This window comes from Heptranchias perlo, chromosome 6 (assembly GCF_035084215.1).
Source record: "Heptranchias perlo isolate sHepPer1 chromosome 6, sHepPer1.hap1, whole genome shotgun sequence".
In the NCBI taxonomy this organism is placed as follows: Eukaryota; Metazoa; Chordata; class Chondrichthyes; order Hexanchiformes; family Hexanchidae; genus Heptranchias; species Heptranchias perlo.
In genome coordinates this window covers 41353629-41371215 of record NC_090330.1, presented here as the reverse complement: position 1 = coordinate 41371215, position 17587 = coordinate 41353629, and the positions used below count along the sequence as shown (strand labels likewise).

Below are 17587 nucleotides of genomic sequence, written 5' to 3'. Positions count from 1 at the left end.
GGGACTAGCTTAGTGGTATAAACTGGGCGACATGGATATGTTGGGCCGAAGGGCCTGTTTCCATGTTGTAAACGTCTATGATTCTAACCTTCTCTTAAACTGCCTCCAATGCAAGTATATCCTTCCTTAAATAAAGGCACCAGAACTGTACGCAGTACTCCAGGTGTGGTCTCACCAGCATCCTGTACAGCTGTAGCATGACTTCCGTTCTTTTATACTCCATTCCCTAGAAATAAAGGCCAATATTCCGTTTGCCTTCTGGATTACCTGCTGCACCTGTATGTTGACTTTTTGTGTTTCATGTACGAGGACACCCAGATCCCTCTGTACTGCAGCATTTTGTAGTATTTATCCATTCAAATAATATTTTGCTTTTTTATTTTTCCTCCCAAAGTGGATGACCTCACATTTTCCCACATTATATTCCATCTGCCAAATTTTTGCGCATTCGCTTAACCTGTCAATATCCCTTTGCCAACACTTTGTGTCCTCATCGCAACTTGCTTTTCCACCTATCCTTGTATCATCAGCAAATTTGGCCACAAGACACTCTGTTCCTTCATCCAAGTAAATGATATATATTGTAAATAGTTGAGGCCCCAGCACTGATCCCTGCGGCACCCCACCAGTTACAGATTGCCATTTTGAAAGTGACCCTTTTATCCCGACTCTTCGTTTTCTGTTAGTTAGCCAATCCTCTATCCATGCCAGTATATTACCCTCAACACCATGAGCTCTTATCTTGTGCAGTAATCTTTTATGTGGCACCTTATCGAATGCCTTTTGGAAATCCAAATATACTGCATCCATTGGTTCCCCTTTATCCACCCTGCCCGTTACTTCCTCAAAGAAGTCTAATAAATTTGTCAGACATGATTTCCCTTTCATAAAACCACGTTGACTCTCCTTGATTGTATTCTGAGTCTCCAAATGTCCTGCTACGACTTCCTTAACAATGGATTCTAGCAATTTCCCAATAACAGATGTTAGGCTAACTGGTCTATAGTTACCGCTTTCTGTCTCACTCCCTTCTTGAATAGGGGTGTTACGTTTACAGTTTTCCAATCCGCTGGGACCTTTCCAGAATCTAGTGAATTCTGGAAGATTACTACCAATGCATCTACTATCTCTGTAGCCACTTCCTTTAAGATCCTCTGATACAAGCCATCAGGTCCAGGGGACTTGTCAGCCTTTCGACCCGTTAGTTTACCTAGTACTTTTTCTCTAGTGATAGTTTTTAGTTCCTCCCTCCCCTTTGCCCCTTGATTTTCTACTATTATTGGTATGTTATTAGTGTCTTCTACTGTGAAGATAGATACAAAATATCTGTTCAATTCCTCTGCCATTTCCTTGTTTTCCATTATTATTTCCCCAGTGTCATCCTCTAAGGGACCAATGTTTACTTTAGCTACCCTCTTCCTTTTTATATACTTGTAGAAGCTTTTACTGTCAGTTTTTATATTTCTTGCTAGTTTACTCTCATAATTTATTTTTTCCCTCTCCATTATTCTTTAAAAACCAGCAAAGGATGACTAAAAGTTTTCCCGATCTTCGGGCTTACCAGTAATCTTTGCCATGTTGTATGCTTTTTCTTTTAACCTGATACCATCCTTGACTTCCTTAGTTAGCCATGGTCGGTTCACCCTTTTTGTGGAGTCTTTCCTCCTCACAGGGATATATTTTTGTTGCGTGTCATAAAATATTTTTTTAAATGTTTGCCACTGCTTATCCACCATCATACCATCTAATCTGCCCTACAGCGTAGCTACTGTTAGGGGGGGCCTATATACTACTCCCACCAGTGATTTCTTTCCCTTGCTATTTCTTACCTCCACCCAAATTGATTTGACATCTTGATCTTCTGAGCCAAGATCATTTCTCACTATTATACCAATTTCATCCTTTATTAACAGAGCTACCCCACCACCTTTACCTTTCTTCCTATCCTTCTGAAATGTTAAATAACCCTGAATATTTAGCACCCAACCTTGGTCACCTTGCAACGACGTCTCTGTAATGGCCACGAGATCATCCCCATTTGTTTCTATTTTGTGCTGTCAATTCATCTATGTTATTACGAATGCTGCATGCATTCAGATAAAGGACCTTTTAATTTTGTCTTTTTACCATTCTTTCCTACACCGGCCCCATTTGCTAGTGCACTTTTATGTTTGTACGCTCTGTCCCTTCCTGACGCGCTCTATTTGTCATTACCCCTATCACTTTCCTGTACTACTCCCTTGTCTTTTCTCTTTATCAATCTAAACTTTGCCCCACCTGAGCCCTCCCCCCACTCTATTTAATTTAAAGCCTTCTCTACCGCCCTAGTTATTCAGTTTGCCAGAACACTGGGTCCCAGCATGGTTCAAGTGAAGCCCGTCCCAACGGAACAGCTCCCTCTTACCCCAGTACTGGTGCCAGTGCCCCATGAATCGAAACCCACATCTCCCACACCAATCTTTCAGCCACGCATTCATCTCTCTGATCTGATTTACCCTGTGCCAATTTGCTCGTGGCTCAGGTAATAATCCAAAGATTATCACCTTTGTGGTTCTATTTAATTTAGTCCCTAATTAGTCTTGGCGAGTTGCTGCAGTGCATTTTGTAGATGGTACACACTGCAGCCATTGTGCACAGGTGGTGAAGGGAGTGAATGTTTAGGGTGGTGGATGGGGTGCCAATCAAGCAGGCTGCTTTGTCCTGGATGGTGTCAAGCTTCTTGAGTGTCGTTGGAACTGCACTTATCCAGGCAAGTGGAAAGTATTCCACGTGGCAGATTGGCCAAAGAAGTAAAGGCCCATGAGATCCAAGGGAATGTGGCAAATTGGATTCAAAACTGGCTGAATGGCAGGAAGCAAAGGGTAATGGTCGACGGGTGTTTTCGCAACTGGAAGGCTATTTCCAGTGGGGTGCCGCCGGGCTCAGTACTAGGTCCTTTGCTTTTTGTGGTATACATTAACGATTTGGACTTAAACGTAGGGGGCATGCTTAAGAAGTTTGCGGATGACACAAAGATAGGCCGTGTGGTTGATAGTGAGGAGGAAAGCTGTAGACTGCAGGAAGATATCAATGGACTGGTCAGATGGGCAGAAGAGTGGCAAATGGAGTTCAATTTGGAGATGTGTGAGGTAATGCATTTGGGGAGAGCAAACAAAGGCAAGGGAATACACAATAAATAGGAGGATACCGAGAGGTGTAGAGGTAGTGAGGGACCTTGGAGTGCATGTCCACAGATTCCTGAAGGTAGCAGGACAGGTAGATAAGGTGGGTAAGAAGGCATATGGATTTATGCTGGTACTGTATAAAACACTAGTTAGGCCACAGCTTGAGTACTGCGCACAGTTCTGGTCATCACATTACAAGAAGGATGTAATTGCACGAGAGAGGGTGCAGAGGAGATTTACGAGAATGTTGCCAGGACTGGAGAATTTTAGCTATGATGACAGATTGGATACGCCGGGGTTGTTTTCCTTGGAACAGAGGAGGCTGAGGGGTGATTTGATTGAGGTGTACAAAGTTATGAGGGGCCTAGAGAGAGTGGATAGGAAGGACCTATTTCCCTTAGCGGAGGGGGTCAATAACAAGGGGGCATAGATTTAAAGTGATTGGTAAAAGGATTAGAGCGGAAACGAGGAAAAATGTTTTCACCCAGAGGGTGGTGGGGGTCTGGAACTCACTGCCTGAGAGGGTGGTAGAGGCAGAAATCCTCAACTCATTTAAAAAATACCTGGATGTGCACCTGAAGAGCCATGACCTGCAGGGCTATGGACCAAATGGGAAAGTGGGATTCGGCTGGGTGGCTCGTTTCTCAGCCGGCGTGGACACGGTGGGTCGAATAGCCTCCTTCTGTGCCGTAATTCTTCTATGATTCTGTGATCATACTCCTGACTTGTGCCTTGTAGATGGTGGAAAGGTTTTGGGGAGTCAGGAGGTGAGTCATTCACCACAGAATACCCAGCCTCTGACCTGCTCTTGCAGCCACTGTATTTATGTGGCTGGTCCAGTTAAGTTTCTGGTCAATGGTGACCCCCAGGATAATGATGGCGTGGGATTCGGTGATGGTAATGCCTTGGCGGGATTTGAACTCATGACCTCGGATTATTAGTCCAGGCCTCTGGATTACTAGTCCAGTAACATAACCACTATGCTACCGTACCCGTCCTGAGTTAAGACCGTGCCTTGGCTGGAGCGTGGAGTTCCAATATAGCAGTGGTCCCTTTGAATCAGTGTTGCACACTGATTTAGGACATAATCTCCCTACTTTACATGCTACCGGCGCTCACTAGGTGCGCATGCGCAAACGTCTTTACCAATGTGGCATCCTGCGCATGTCACACCGGAAGTGTGCTTGTGCATCTCGGATGCCATTTCCGGAGTTTACGAGTCCATGTATTGCCTACACAACAGGCACTACGTGGCCCAATTTAGCCCCATGATGTTCCTGACCCAGAATGGAAGGAACATTATCTGCTCCAATGTCACGCTGCATCTTTTGCATCATGACGGAATCTGTGGGCCTGTACAGAGAGCTGCACCCCAGCAATAGAAGAGCCATATGCAGCTCGTGATATGTCAGTTGGCAATCCCTGTTCTAGAAAATGGAATTAGAAGTCTGAAGCAAGAGAATTTCGTTGTCATACAGCACTTTTAAAAAAAAAATCTAGCAAGATTTTTAAAAATTGAAAAACATTATCATTTTTTATTTTTCTGTCCCTCTGATGTGTATGTTTTGTTTAAATATTAAGTTTTGGTTTAGAAAATGCTGCAAAAATGCAGCCTGTCTATCAGCATCTGAAAAGGAAAAAGGTAGATTTAACATTCAAAGAGTCTAGACTCAAAATTTTAATCCACCTTTCTGCTTTTCAGATGCTGGTAGATCTGTCTATTTCAAGCATTTGTTACTGACTGGTTACCTCATTAAGTGAACTGGTTTGGAGGAATTCCACACTGACAGTGTAGTTTGCTCACACTATTTTGGCTCAATAACTGCTTCATATCTATTGCTCTGAGGTCAGTAGCTGTCCCTGTTCAAACAAAATATTCTACTTTTAAATATAGTTTGCCTTTGTGGAAGGAAAAAAGAACATGTCTTTTTGTTTGGATTTAATAGAACTTTATACTTGGAATTGACTGCATTCAAATGTCTACAATGGTCAGTTATGTAGTGAAGCTTTTATATGTTAAGATGCTCCAAACCTGTCAAGATCATTGTAGCATCCATGTAATTTTTTTAAAAATCTGTTGACTTCTCGTTTAACCATACTATTGATCACATTCTTGTATGTTTATAAACCATTTAGCTGAATGTCACTAGAACTTCTGTTTGAGGTGAACAAAACATATGTGGTAAAATGAACTATGATGAAAATGTTTTTAATCTTTTAAGGATGCATTGGCAAAAGAAACAGAACTCCAGGAGGAGATAGAATTGTTAAAAAATCAACATTTAAACAAAGTTGAAGCTTTGTATGGGGAATTGGAAGCTGCTCATGCAAAACACAAAGAGGAAGTAACCAGATTAGAAAATGAACTTCAAGAGTCAAATCTCAAACACATTACCCTTATTGGACAACTTGAGCAACAGCTTGAAGCCTACTCAGCTCAGCAAACTGAAGCAAAGCGACTGAGAGAAGAATTAAATGAAGTTAAACTTGCCTCTGAAGATCAGATTTTGCAGTTGAAACAGCAATTAGAAGCTAGTTCTGAGAAGCAGAAGGAAGAAATGAAAAGACTACAAGAAATTAATGGGGATGCTGTTGCTGAAAACGAAAGTGAAATGAAGGAACTCCGGAAGGACCTTCAAATAATCCAAACCACCCATCGTGAAGAAGTGACACTGTTGAAGCAACAGTTTGAATCTGCTGTCATAGCGCATGAGAAGGAACTTAAGAAGTTGGAACAAGATTTAACAGAGAAACATTCAATAAAAGAGAAAAGTCTTGAGAATGAACAGATCACTTATAGGACCAACGCTGAGCATCAGTTGAATCAACTGAAGGAACAGTTAAGAAAAATGACAGAAGAGCAAAAAGAGGTCCAACACTTGCAAAAAGAAATCCCTAAAGAATCAGTTTCTGAATCCAATGAGCAGGTGAAGTACCTTGAGAACAATGTGAAAAAAATAGAATTGCAGCATAGTTTGTTACAGGATGAATTTACATACATTAAAAATGTAAAAGAGAAGCTAGAGATGGAACTGCACCACACAAAAGAGGAGTTCTTTCATGAGCGAGAGGACTGGGAGTTTAAGATAAATGAACTCCAGCTGTCCAAGGAAGAATATATGAATATGGTTACAAAACTGACAGATGATCTTCACGCTATTAATGACAGTTGTGAAATGGCAGTGACCCGGCATTCGTATGAAATGCAGGTTATAACAGAACAACATAAAAAAGACATTTCAGTGCTAGAACAAACTTTACATACTGCAGCTGAAAAAGAAAAACAAGAATCCCTTCTCAAGATAGACGATCTGAAGAAGCATTGCCAAACATTATTGGAGGAGAAAGAAGAGGCAGAGGCTCATTATGAAAATTTGCGCAAAACCATGGAAATATTACAGACTGAATTAGGAGAATCTGCTTCAAAGATCGGCTATGAGCTTGAAGTTATGAAACAACAGCAATCTGATGAAATTCATGACCTGCAGCAGAAACTCAGAAGAGTTTTTAATGAAAAAGATTCTCTTCTGGAAACTATCAACAAGCTGCAGGCTGACATTGAGGAGGCAAAAGAACTGAAGCAAACTGTGAGTGATCTTCAAGAGAAGAATCAAGAGTTGTTGACATCTTCAATTCAGAAGGAGGCAAAAGTGAATGATTTTCAAGAACAAGTGGACACTTTAATCAGAGAGAACGAGGAACTAGTAACAAGAATGAGTATCTCTGAAGAGTCATTAAGTAGGTTGAAACAATCTTTTGAGGGGGAGCAGGGTAAATGTGCAAAACTTCAACAACAAGTGCAAATACTCGATAAGGACAAATGTGAATTGCAGCAAAGATTAGATGAAATTGCACATCATTTGGAAGAGGCTGTTTCTGAAAAGGAGTCTAGCTGTCAAAAACTAGGTGAGATGGAAAACAGACTAGGAGCTGTTATAACTGAGAAGGAGCATTTGGACTCCAAAACACAGAATCTGGAAGAAACTATTACAAAGTTAGAAAAAGAAGCTTTACAAAAAGATACAGCTGTGTTCAGATTACAAAATGAAAATATGGGAGCAAATGAAGAAAAACTTCAAGATCTCAATAAACAGCTACAAAATCTAATTCAGGAAAGAGATAGTCTCCAACTAGCAGATGGAGTTGAAAAACAAAAACTTCTCAATGTTAGACTTGCAATAATTAATATTCTTGAACAAGAAGCTTTTAGTTTTACAAATGACGCTCCTGAGTTAGGTATAATTGAGGCAGTGCAATTACTGGAGGAGCATGTGACAAAAATTAGGGAGGTAAAACAATCTGTGGTGCTGCAGTGTGATGAGCGCATACTACAATTGCAACGAGAATTGGAATTACAAAGTGATGCAAATAGAGATCAACAGGCTGAGCTCAGTTGTTTAATAGATGACCTCAGAAAAGAGAAAACCCTTTTGCAAAAGCATCTAGATGAAGCACTGTTAGATAAGGAAGGATTGCAAAGAGATCTGTTAGAGATGCAGCACCTAAGTGAAAAAATCACCCTTGAAAATGAAGATCTGTTGGTTCAGATTCAGAATGTTACAGAGAAACTTGAGAACTTGGAAACGGAAAAACAAGACCGGAATGAGAAAACTGAAAAAGAAGCAACACAAGAAAAAGAGGAGCAATTAAAGTTCCAGCTGAATGAAAAAGAGTCTGAGCTATCAAAGTTTAAACAGGAGCTTCAAACATTGAAGGTAATCATTTGTATGAAAAATTAAACGTAATAAATGCGATTAGAATATATAATTGGGGGAACTGGGTGATACATTGGATTAGAATGCTAACTTTTCACCTTTGGAACGTGTGTTGTAATCTAAAAGCCTTATGAGTTGAAAGTCTGTTGCCTCTGCGGGTACTAATGAGTTTAACTCGAGCTTCTAGCAAGTGTGTTGATTGCTTACTATCACCTGACCAAGAACTAGGAGTGATTACAACATGTATCCTCTGAAGCCCCAAGATTTAATCATTGCCTTGTAAATTCACTGCCAGGTATGTTCATTAATATACTGAAGATCATGATGTTGTAACATCTGTTTAATTTCTCATGGTAATCCAGCTTATTTTCTAGGCATAAATTTCTTAGCCCCAAATACCTGCTCTCAAAGTAACAGAAGCAAACCTCTGTTTGCACAGTAGCCAAATTGATTTGGAACTTTTGTTGTTTGATATCCAAATCCTGCTGATGATTCTTTCACCGCCTTTCTAAAGTTCATTTTTTTTCTTCATAAAAACTTTCAATGGAATGGTGAAAGGAATTTGAACAGAACTTAAATGGTCCTTTTCAGATTCCAAACCTCTTTTGGGGCAGATTGTTAGTTTGCATTTTTCTGGGAGTTTTTTTACCCTCTGTTATGTCTGTGTACCATGCTTAGCTTTGTCAAATAATTGACTCCCTCCAAAGATGAACAGTGATCTAGATAGAGTCTTTGAGGATTTCTTTAATTTGAATAGTGGGCTTGACAAGAAGAGATTGCCTGCAACTAGCAGATAAAATTTTTACAAATAAATTTGTTGCTTCAAGTAGATGTAATATATTTGGATTTGAAAAGGTTGAGTAGATGTAATCTACTTAGATTTTCAAAAGGCCTTCGATAAGGTACCGCATTGTAGGCTCATGACTAAGGTCAGAACATGTGGGGTCAGGGAACAGTTAGCAGAATGGATAGCAAGCTGGCAACAAAACTGAAAACGGAGAGTAGGAGTTAAGAGTAGTTACTCAGACTGGCAAAAGGTGGGAAGTGGTGTTCCACAGGGATCAGTGCTGGGACCACTGTTCACAATTTATATAAATGATTTGGACTCGGGAATCAGAAGTACAGTTTCAAAATTTGCGGACGACACCAAATTGGGGGATATAATTGATACAGAGGAAGAATGCGTCAAAATGCTAAAAGACAATAATAAACTTGGAGAATGGGCGTGTAATTGGCAAATGAATTTCAATAGATAAGTGTGAATTGGTACGTTTTGATAGGAAGAATAAGGAGGCCATGTACTGCTTGGATAATAAGAGTCTAATTGGGGTAGAGGAGCAAAGGGATCTTGGGGTACAGATACACATCACTAAAAGTAGTGATGCAGATTAATAAAGCCATTTTTTTAAAAAAGCAAACTAAGCAGTGGGGTTCATTTCTAGAGAGAGAGAATTGAAAAGCAGAGAAGTTATGTTGAACTTGTACACTACCTTGGTTAGACCACACTTGGAGTACTGTGCACAGTTCTGGTCTCCATATTATAAAAAGGATATAGAGGCATTGGAGAAAGTGCAAAAAAGATTCACAAGGGTGATACCAGAACTGAGAGGATATACTTACCAGGAAAGGCTGAACAGGCTGGAGCTCTTTTCTCTAGAAAAGAGAAGACTGAGGGGTGACCTGATAGAGGTCTTTAAGATAATGAAGGGATTTGGTAGGGTAGACATAGAGAAAATGTTTCCACTTGTGGGGGAGTCCAAAACTAGAGGTCATAAATATAAGATAGTCACTAATAAATCCAATAAAGAATTCAGGAGAAACTTCTTTACACAAAGAGTGGTAAGAATGTGGAACACACTACCACAAGGAGTAGTTGAGGCATATAGTATAGATGCATTTAAGGGGAAGCTAGATAAGCACATGAGGGTGAAAGGAATTGAAGGGTGTGCTGATAGGGTTAGATGAAATAGGGAGGGAGGAGGTTCGCCTGGAGCATAAATGCAGGCATAGACCAGTTGGGCCGAATGACCTGTTTCTGTGCTGCAGACTCGTTGTAAGGTACAAGTTTTTAGGATCTATACTGAGATGAGAAATTAGTCTTGCAGTAATTTATTGTATGTGGAATGAAGTTACAGTTGTCTTTCTCTTCAACTGAATGACGATTTGAAACCTTTTAAATTCAGGAGTACTGGTAGCTGTTGGTCTGCATCTGAATAATCATTTTTGGTTTTTCACACATTTTAAATCAAATCTTGAGCAATAAATTTTATATTTTGGGGAAGGAAATGGTTGGCATCTTGCAGTTTGATGGAAAAGGGTTTTTTGCTTTCTGTTTCAAGAAACTTTATAATGTAAATAATCCTGAACTACAGTACAGCTAGAAAATGGGTAACCTTTGTCTTCGGTTCAACACAGGATTTGATGCAGAAAACATCCAATGAAGAGACTACCTTACAAAGCACTATTGTAGAAAGGAATGACAAAATAGGTATGGTTTCATTTCAGTTCCTATCAATGTAAATATTCCATTTGGTACTACATGGGAATTGAATGTTTTTCAGAAATATTCTTCATAAAGATTTTTCCCACTAATAACTAAATTTGGTTCTGACAATTTGTCCTACAACTGATCTCTGGCGAACTGCTCCTATGTGATCATATGATCCACACCCAATATCTAACCTACCCAATCTATACTCTTGTTTAAGCAGTGTTATTTTATCCTTTAATGTACATTTACTTTAAGAAGAAGCTTTTATTGAAAGCAAAACAAGTGAATTTCAGGCTTTTTCATGAGAGAGTAAAACATTGATTTAAGCAATTTCCTATGCATTGTTCCATTTATACGACATAAGTCCTCTGGTTTCATGCTTGTCTTTTAATGGTGCCCCTTTAGTCAGTTATGGTGGGATTTTCCCCCTCCTGAAGCAGGGTGGACTTTTATAAAGTAGCGCTATGATAGACAGACACTGAAAACCAGCATTAAAGCTTTCTCCGTGGCTTAGGGGTTAATAAACTGTCAGGTGTGATACTGAGTGATACAGACCAGGAATGTCCCAGGTTTGATGCCTGGTCTTCAATAAGATAGCAGGGTTGCAATAGCGTTTCAGTCACTGTGATTGATCAAGAGCCTTTTAAAACGGTCAGTGTGCTCCCATCAGAATGTCATTTTACAATGCACTGATTGTCTCTTAGGCATGTTCCATAATGAGAATTATTCTGATGTTCCTAATACTATAGCAAGAGCAGTTTAAATCTCCACTGTGCTAATTTCAAATTGAACAGTTTCCATTCCATCCTTTCTCCCTTCAAGCTGTATCTGTTTTATTTGTATTGTCCTATTTGTTATATATTTGTTTTCTGGCTATTGTTGTACCTTCTCTTTTCCATCTGGGAATATATTACCAATAATGAAGTAGGTTAGCTTACCGGTGTATGTTTTCGAGCTCTTCTGCCATAAAACAAAGTAACCACTGACATTGGTAAAACCCTGATATACTTGTGCTTTCATTTTCATTTCCTAAATAGAACATCCTTTCCTGCAGAAGAGAAATGCTTTCTTGAAACTTCATAGCTGTAAATAGATTCATTATTATACTTCACATTTTTATTGTGTATTTAAAAAAAAATACAGAACAGGTTTCAATGTACAGAAGGGAAGGTATGATTATAAAGCAGAAAAATTCACAATCTTCTTGTATTATTTCAATCATACATGGGTCCTTCAACCACATACATAACTCAAACTCAAATTTCCTCCTTTATCATCCAGTAAATATATATATTTAACTTCCCGCCTCTCTTTCCCCCCCCCCCCCCACCCCATCCAAATGTTCTTGTAGACTGCCAGATCCTATCCCTCAAACTAAATAACCCTTATTCCAGTCTCTTGCGCTCCACTCTAATTAAACTCCAAGTCATCCAGAACTCCGCTGACTATATCCTATCCCATATTAAGTCCTGTTTATCTATCTCCACTGCCTTCCAGTCCCTCCAGAAATTGGTTTCAAAATCTTCATCTTTGTATACAAGTCTCTCTGTGGCCTCCTCTATCTGTGAAATCTCCTGCAGGCCTATGTTGTAGCTCACTCCTAGTCTTGTGGTCTACTGTATTTTGCCACTCCTATTACTGCTCTGGCTGAAATTAACCTAATTTGGCAAAGAATGGTTTTCAAGCCTCCGGTCGTCTGGTTTCTGTGGCTCAGCTACTCCCCAAATTAAATTCTGAACCATTATGTCCCACAGCAGATCCCATTTCAATGTGCGGACATCTATTCATTGATGTTTGTGTCCAGGCCTTTACAGGAAAAAAAATGCCTGATTGCAGCTTGCTGACATTGCAGTGTTTGCATAAACCAAAATAATTTTGGTGAAATCTGAGATTGCTATCTTTGTTATATTGATGGTTGTCAGCTCAGTACTTTTAAAACCATTTGATGTAATTGCACAAAATCAGGACGATAAATGTTACTGCGCAAGGTGCTAATCTTCTCTGGCTTTTAAACTGAAATTGGTATTTTACTGTTGAACTCTAAAGCTGAGGTCACATATTTCTATGGATTACTAATCCTGTACCAATGTATATTTGAAACTGCTTACCCTAACTTCAAAGTCACTGGTTTGTGTATTTGAGAGAGAGAGGCACTGATTTCATCACTAGCTGAACATTTGACTGTCTATTTTTCTGAATTACTTAGTTTAATTCTTAATTTTCTTTCATTTTATGTAATTTTTTGGTTTCCTTTTTGCTGTTTTGCCTACTTTTTCCCATTTCTTTCATGGCTTTCTAAACTTCTCCTTTCTACGAAAGGAAAGGACTTGCATCTATATAGTGCCTTTCCCAATCTCAGAACGTCCCAAACCGCTTTACAGCCAATGCAATACCAATTAATCACTGTTGTAGTAATGTAGGGAAATGCGGCAGCCCAATTGCGTACAGCAAGCACTCATGAACAGCAATGAAATACATGACCAGATAATCTGATTTTTTAATATTGATTAAGGGTTGATTATTGGCCAGGATACCAGTAGAACTCCCCTGCTTTTCTTCGAATAGTGTCATGGGATCTTTTACATCCAGCTGAGAGGGCAGATGGGGCCTCAGTTTAACATCTCACTTGAAAGACGGCACCTCTGGCTCCCTCAGCATTGCACTGGATTGTGTGCTCAAGTGTCTGGACTGGGGCTTGAACCCATGACCTTCTGAATCAGAGGCACAAGTGCTGAGCCAAGGCTGGCACCTTTCTGTTTTTTAGTCAAAAGAAAATCCTCCTTTTGAAGTTTTGCGGTAGTAAGTTTCCTTTTAGTGCTGAAATCTGCTGTAAAGAAAAAATTGTTGTAGTAACCTGTTGTGGCCACTGGAAGGATATGATCCAGAAACCTAACTGCAATAAACAGTGGACCAAATTTTGCTGTCAAAATAATGGTGAGGCTAATAGCCCTCTTGATTATTTATGCTTAAACAGTACAGCAACTTCAGGTGAGGGGTAGATGCACTGTTAAATGTGAGAATCCAAAAGTTGCTGTCCGAGTTGCGCCACTCTGTCATTAGCTTCACAAAAACGGCATTTTGCTGTCTGCCTCACCATTGAAATGCATTGAATGTCGTGAAATTGCTGTATTTGCGTGGTAGATACGAACTAAACTCGCCACAGAAAGTTAAGTCTTGTCATTATAGTGTAAATACCCCTTTAATGACATAAGTGTTAATGATTGCCAATCAACCTCTCTGGCACTGAAAAGTAACTATTCCAAGTGTGGAGTCTCATTCCTTCAGGTTATGAATTGTTTTAGGAGATTTTAAAAATGTCAATTAAAAAATAATCCTTACTTTTTGTTTCTCTCTCTCTTAATCCAATCTTTTTTCCCCCTCTCTTTATTTCTCTTTCCGTACCTGATTTGACATTGAATTCACCCACTCTAATTCATCCTTCATCTCAGTCCTTCTGCTGTTTATTTCCCAATCCTTAACTCTCATTGGTTAAGGAGATACCCTGTTGGTTGCCCTGTTCACTCAGGTCCCAGATGCGCTGTTTCCCTTTACTGAGCTGTTATCGGCCCGCACTTTCAGCAATTTAGTGGGCATTATTTTTTTGAGCTAAAGGGTGCAGGGGCAAGTCTGACTAACAACTGACACGTTAGATGCCCTGCTGCAGCAAAATCTGGCCCACTACTTTCATCACCATCCAATGACTGGAATTTGCTGTTATCATTATATACACTGGGGTTGGGCAACCTTTCAAAGCTCAAGAGCCAATGGGGAAATAATGTATACTAAATAAGAACCAGACATTTTAAATGTTATAATACACTATGCTCACTGATATTCTCACAGCAACTACAATTATACTATCCTCTTTCTCATTCCCTATTTTCCTCAGTCTTTTATTTCTTCCATTCTCTAGCACCTCTCTTACCCCATTCCTCGTTCCTTCTTTTTGTCTCTTTCATTTCCTCCTTGCTCCTTTTTCTCATCCCAGTTTCTCCCTTTCTGAGAAAGAGCATAAAAAAAGTTATCCAGAAATGCAGCAGGAACATTTGGAGGAAGAAAACAACATCCATCATCCGTGGCAGAACATTGGATGTTCTAGACCACAATGTTAAAACAGTGTGGATGAGGGTACTTTTAGTAATAAGAAATTTGCTGATGACATCAAGCTGTGTGGCAAGCTAATGTGTAGAGGGACTAGCATACAAATTGTTCTGAATGGACTGAGGTGTAGCAGAAGGAATTTAATGTTGTCAAATGTACGGTAATTCACATTAGTGCACAGAATGTGTACACAATAGGTGATTGCCCATTTGCAAAGGTAGAAAACAAAAAGCTTGATAATCTCTTGAGGGAAGGATATAACCACAGGTAAAAATTACCAGAAGATGAGAAACTTTTTTTTCCTAAGCTTTTTTTTCTTTAGAAAAGAGAAGAGTGAGGGGTGACCTGATAGAGGTCTTTAAGATTATGAAAGGGTTTGATAGGGTAGACGTGTGGAAGATGGTTCCACTTGCAGGGGAGACTAGAACTAGAGGTCATAAATATAAGATAGTCACTAATAAATCCAATAGGGAATTCAGAAGAAACTTCTTTACACAGAGTGGTTAGAATGTGGAACTCGCTACCACAAGGAGTAGTTGAGGTGACTAGCATAGATGCATTTAAGGGGAAGCTAGATAAACACATGAGGGAGAACGGAATAGAAGGATATGTTGATAGGGTTAGATGAATCCGAGAGGGAGGAAGCTCGTGTGGAGCATAAACACTGGTATGGACCTATTGGGCCGAATGGCCTGTTTCTGTGCTGTACATTCTATGTAAGCTCCTGAAGGATTGTTAAGCACTAAATTTCAATTTATATTCAACTTGGATTCAACAGGAACTAAAGAATTCCACAGAGTATTTGATCACCTGTGTCCACATTTAATCTTTATAACTTTCAAACTTGTGCTTAGCTAGCTTCTTACATAAAGGTCAATTCTATAAACTTGCTGCTCTCATTTGAGCCATTTTCCATTGACGTCCTCTAGTCTTGAAATCACAGTTTAAGTAGTCTATTTGCACCTTTATTTGTCAGCATTATCAAGTCCTGAATACTTCTTGTCCCCCATCCTTTTTATTTCTCCAGTGAAACAAATTGAATTCTATGTCTTAATAACTTAAAATTTTAAGTTATCCTTGTCATTCTTCCATGAAACTTCTTCAATGCACCAATGTGCTTCTAAAAGTAAAGTAACAAAATTGAATATAATGTAGTCTCAGAATGCAAAGTTACTTAGTTCACATTTTCTGATGATTCAAAAAAATTTTAGCACTAAATTCTTATTTTTCTGTGTTATTTACGTTGCTTAATTCATGGTTGCTGAACAGCTGTGCAAACTTAAGGTGAATAAATCTCAGGGGTTGGATAAAATGCATCCAAGGATTCTTAAGGTAATAAGGGAGCAAATTGCAGGAGCTCTGGCACAAATCTTCCAGAAATCACTGAATACTGGAGAAAGGCAAATGTTACTCCTATTTTTCAAAAAGGTAGCAAAAATGACCCAGGAAACTACAGACCTGTGAGTTTGACATCCATTATGGGTAAAGTTGTGGAAACCCTTAGTAAAGATAAGATCATAAAGGACAGCCAAATGGGTAAATGAAGGGGAGGTCTTGCTAATGTAACCTACTGGTTTTCTTTGAGGATGTAACAAAGGAGCTTGATAGGAGTAAGGCAGAGTATGAGGTGTACTTGGATATCAGTAAGGCCTTTGATACAGTTCTTCTGGAAAGGCTCATACTATAAATAAAGAAAATGGGAATCAGTGGAAATATTTTACAGTGGATATGTAATTTGTTGACCGATAGAACCTAGAGGGTAGTGGTACAGGGATTGTCATCGGCCTGGAAGAGTGTTACCAGTGGGTCCCACAGAGGTCTTTCTTGAGACCTCTTTTTTGTTTAATATCTTTATAAATGATTTGGAGCTGGGAGTCACAAGTGCAGTGGCTAAACTTTCAGATGATACAAGGCTAATGGTGGTAGACTCCAAAGCACAATAAGGTAAGCTACAAGAGGATTTGAATACACTTAGGAATTGAGCAGACAGGTGGCAGATGAAATTCAATGTAGTGAAATGCAAAGTGCTTAACATGGGGACAAAAAATCCAGAAAGGGATTATTACTTAAATGGAAAGAAAATAAAGTGCGTGGGAAAATAAGAGATCTGGAGGTCCTTATTGACAATAAATTGAAGCTATTGCAATAATGCTCGGTGGCAGTGGGTAAAGCAAATCAGATGTTGGGATGTATTGAAAGGTCAATATTGAGCCAAAATAGTGAGGTAATCCTGTCACTTTATAAAGCATTGGTGCGACCGCACTTGGAATACAGCTACCGTTCTGATCGCCACAATTTAAAAAGGATATTGCAGCTATTGAAAGGATATAGAAGAGGGCAACCAGAATGATTGACAGGATGCAGGGATTGGATTAAAAGGAGCGATTATGTAAATTGGGCACATTCTCACTGGAAAAGAGAAGGCTGCAAGGTGATATGATTGCTGTTTTTAGCATTCTAAATGGACTAGATAATGTAGACCTTGTCAAGCTATTTCACCTTATCCAGAATAGTAGAACCAAAAGACAGGCCTGCACTTGAAGGGGAGGAAATTCCAAACTAATCTGTGAAAACAATGGGCGCTAATTTGGGCCGTGTAGCGCCCATTGTTTCGGCGCTACACGGCCCTTCCGACATCCAAGATGACGTCTTGGATGTGCACGCACGCTTCCTGCGTGACATGCGTCAGACGCCATCTTGGTATAGGAGTTCCTGAACGCTGGAAGCATGTACAGTAGGGAGAAAATGGCTGCAATCAGTGTGCAACGCTGATTTAAAGTGATACACACAATTTTGGACCTTAATGCTCAACTCAACGCACAGTTTTATCCCTGACCACCTAAGCGTTTCTTAGTGCCTGAAGGACCCTCCACCAGTGCTATTTAAAGGGCCATGCAGGTGTTGCAGGTTAGTTGCTGGTTTATTGCTTCTGGCTGCTGGAGGAGCAGCAAATGTTTTTTTAAAGCTCCCTATTCTTATTGAGAGTCCCTACACTACTTTTGAGAGTGCTTTGGCAGGTATTGCCTTACAGGTTGGAAAGTTACAACCCTGGTGGAACAACATTTCTGCCAACCATGGGCACTCTGCTAGGGCTCCCGTTGGGCATTGAGCATGAC

At 39.7% G+C, this 17587-nt stretch overlaps 1 protein-coding gene across 1 annotated transcript in view; it reads left to right on the top strand.

The window, feature by feature from the left end:
* LOC137322934 (GRIP and coiled-coil domain-containing protein 2) overlaps positions 1 to 17587 on the top strand; it is a 67975-nt gene that overhangs the window by 17564 nt on the left and 32824 nt on the right. The window contains exons 6-7 of the mRNA XM_067986174.1: positions 5387 to 7879; positions 10295 to 10367. Coding sequence (XP_067842275.1) covers positions 5387 to 7879; positions 10295 to 10367 — 2566 coding nt within the window. The remainder of the gene's footprint in view (positions 1 to 5386; positions 7880 to 10294; positions 10368 to 17587) is intronic.